The 3,230-nt window shown below is 34.9% G+C and overlaps 1 protein-coding gene across 11 annotated transcripts in view; it reads right to left on the bottom strand.

Moving 5' to 3' along the window:
• Positions 1-94: 94 nt before the first annotated feature.
• Positions 95-3,230, bottom strand: part of LOC108755588 (potassium voltage-gated channel subfamily H member 6) — a 221,080-nt gene continuing 217,944 nt past the window's right edge. For 7 of the 11 annotated variants that reach the window (XM_018498695.1, XM_018498694.1, XM_018498696.1 and 4 more), the window contains one exon: positions 95-1,022. In XM_018498695.1, coding sequence (XP_018354197.1) covers positions 674-1,022 — 349 coding nt within the window. In that variant the 3' untranslated portion in view covers positions 95-673. The remainder of the gene's footprint in view (positions 1,023-3,230) is intronic. The other 4 variants (XM_018498697.1, XM_018498690.1, XM_018498688.1 and 1 more) reach the window with 3 other exon arrangements.

Below are 3,230 nucleotides of genomic sequence, written 5' to 3'. Positions count from 1 at the left end.
TATATATATATATTTGTTCTAATTCGGATAAAGAATATAAAAAAATTATTTCGAGATACAGACAGCTTTTACATCAAGTTATTATTATGTTTTTGGACCTTGTGCTCCCTTCAACAGTACGCGCTCCTAAGTTTGCCTATGAATGTCTTGTTACATTCTTTACAATTCAGCTGCGAAGTTTCGAAGCTAAACGTGACTATGATATCAATCGGATTAAGAACAAGATTTCCTACGAAAGGATCGAACGGCCTCGGTCGCGCTCTTCCGTCGCACTCACATATTGCAGCTCTCCATATCTCGTTGATCATCAGGACAAATTGATCTTCACGGTGATGTCATGGTTGCTAGCCAAATACATAGAGAATAGACTGTGCGATCTGTGTGTCAAAATGGTCGATAAAAGTAAGAGAGAGAGAGAGAGAGAGAGAGAGAGAGAGAGAGAGAAAGAGAGAGAGAGATGATGGTCGTGGAAGACGACCATCTCTATCTCTTTCCATTCAATGGTGTAATGGGAGAGAGAGAATGAAAGGGAGATTGGCCGTCTTCCATTCGATCCCTCTCTTTCATTATTGTCAACCACATTTGAATACCACTTAAGTACGGAGTCGCGCAGTCCATTCTCTATGTCATTACTCCTAGCTAACAGGACGATCTCCCCCGCGCGTGTTTTCCCTTAACTACCATGATCTTGATCAAGCTCGTCCAGTGATTCGAGCCTTGCGATCGGCGCCTCGTTTATCGTAAACTCCCACGACATATCTTCGCTGGTCTGTCTCGAAGAGTCTTGTTGTCGGGATCCACTCGTCTGTCCCCTATTACTATTCTCGTGTCTGCTCTCGGATCGACCCTGTTGCCCCGATGTGGACTCCGTGCCGCCACGATGATTTGACGAGTCCTTGCGCGAGTCTCCGCTGCGTGGACGTTGGGCGCTGCTCCGGTCCTCCGGTACCACACAGCTCCAGGAATCTTCACCCTCTGGCTCCGATCGCTTATTGAACGAGCTGTATCTACCGCAAGGCACGCTTTTGTCAACGACGTGATAGCGCAGCGTTCTGCTGGGCGTTGAATACGGCTACTAAACATGAATGACCGGCATCCATGTTTAGCAACCGACACTAGCAGTGACACATTTTCCAGTCTAAGATTTTTAAATGAAGTTGGAACAAATAACAAGTAATTGCTGCTGAACAGCGAAAATGCGTCACTGCCAGTTTTGCCAATCTCCAATGCAAGATGATTAACATCGTCAGATTAACGTTTTTCAACTTTTTTCAATTCGTGGCATATTAAATAAATAGCAAGTTAAATTTGTCAAGCTATACCATTAGGTGTACACGCTTCAAGTATTCAGCATAGGTCTTTTAGATTATATTTACTATTGTACAATTAATACGATGTTCAGAAATAAACAGTAAAATTCTAAAGTTTCAGTTTTTATTCTTTTAAAAGCGATATTATGATGACAATACTTTGGTTAAAATGAGAATAAACATAATTTAGATAATTTTCATAATTTTACAAATATTGTTTATTTTGCGCCTTATTTATTTTTTTATAAGACATGTTAAAACGTATCGTGTTACTTGTAACGAAAATGGAATCGCGTAATATCGTATAACAAAATGGCATTTTTTTAAATATAATATCGTCGAAACTTGACGATGCTATTTATAGCAAAAAAGTTTAAGCTTTTATACTTTGCTTTTATACTTTGCTTTATACTTTTATACTTTTATAAAACTTCAGGAAATTTTTTTGCTGTAGCATATTCGTCAAGCTTCACATAAAAAAAAACGCATAATTGTGCGATATCATGTAATTCCATTTTCGTTAATAAGCAACATATATCTTAAAATTTTAAGCTGCTCCAAACTGAAAGAATGTAGAGTCTCATCAATTGGAGTTGAAGCAAGAAAAGGACAAAATAAAAAATAATCAATGGTTACCTATAGGTTGTGCAGAGTTACTAACATAAAAAGAATTGCAAATAAGACTCGAAGTAAACAATATTTTAAAAATTATAGAAATTATCTAAATTATATATTATGTGTATACTTTTATTTTAACTAGTGATATTGCTATTGCAATAAAATTATATTTAAAAGAATAAAATAAGAATTAAAACTTTAGAATTTTACTGCAAGAGGTCTGTCCTAAAAAGTATTAAACATCTGTATATACTTTTGTCCTTGTTCTCTCTCTATTGTGGAAAATAGATATTCAATATTTAGGGAGATCTTATCTTAAAGAGTACCTTCACCAAGGTCCATGATCAGCTGTTCAGTTGACAATGATACGTAGTTGTGTGAGCGTCGAAAACTCCGCATGTTCATTTCACAATGACCGAGTGAGTCGAGAATTTGCATTAAATTTTTTTTACTAAATACGGCATTATCCAACTTCGCTAACCCTTGTAAAGTTCAAATATAGTTCAGCGTGACTTCTGATTATTTCCTAAATTAACTCTGGAGAAATGTTGTTGAAATTATTTCACGTTATGGAACACTTTTCAGCAAAATTTCAACATTTCAAAAAAGTTTCAGTTTAATTTCAACGATTTTTAGCTGAAAAATTCATTTTCGATAAAGTTTCAGAAAAATTTCAACAAAATTTTCAGACAAATTTCAACAAGAATTTCAGAGAAATTTCGGTTGAATTTCTGTGATTTTTCAGTATGTTAGCTGAAAAATTCACTTTCAATGAAATTTCAGCAAATTTTCAGCAATTTCGCTGAAATATTCCAAAACGTGGAATAATTTCAGCGAAACTTTTTCACCAGGGAAAAAATTCGATATTGAAAAATAAATCTAAATGCGAGGAAGCTGTTGGCTATTATAAAAAATAACTTCCAGAAGAATGGACCGCTGAAAGAAGATTGTTTCGAAAGAATACTACATTGAAGGCGATATAGACCATGTCACTCTGGAAAAACTCTTTCTCATGGAGGCAGAGGTTGAATATATTTTTGGGACCTCATATTTATTTCTGAATATTGTGTTAATATAGTAAATAATCAATTTCATTATTTTATTGCCGACCATATATTTATACTTTTTCACTTCCTTTTACTTTCTCTAAAATTTTCGTGGCATACTTGATTGAAGATTTTTCGTGGCACACTTGATTGGAGACTTTTTGTGGCACAATTGATTAAAAAATCCTAATTTAGATCAATTTTCTATACTAATACTAGATCAACAAATTTCTCAAAATTGATTTATAACAGAAAC

Source organism: Trachymyrmex septentrionalis, unplaced genomic scaffold (assembly GCF_001594115.1).
Source record: "Trachymyrmex septentrionalis isolate Tsep2-gDNA-1 unplaced genomic scaffold, Tsep1.0 scaffold89, whole genome shotgun sequence".
Taxonomy (NCBI): Eukaryota; Metazoa; Arthropoda; class Insecta; order Hymenoptera; family Formicidae; genus Trachymyrmex; species Trachymyrmex septentrionalis.
Note: the sequence above shows the minus strand (reverse complement) of the source record. Positions and strands in the feature narration are given on the sequence as shown.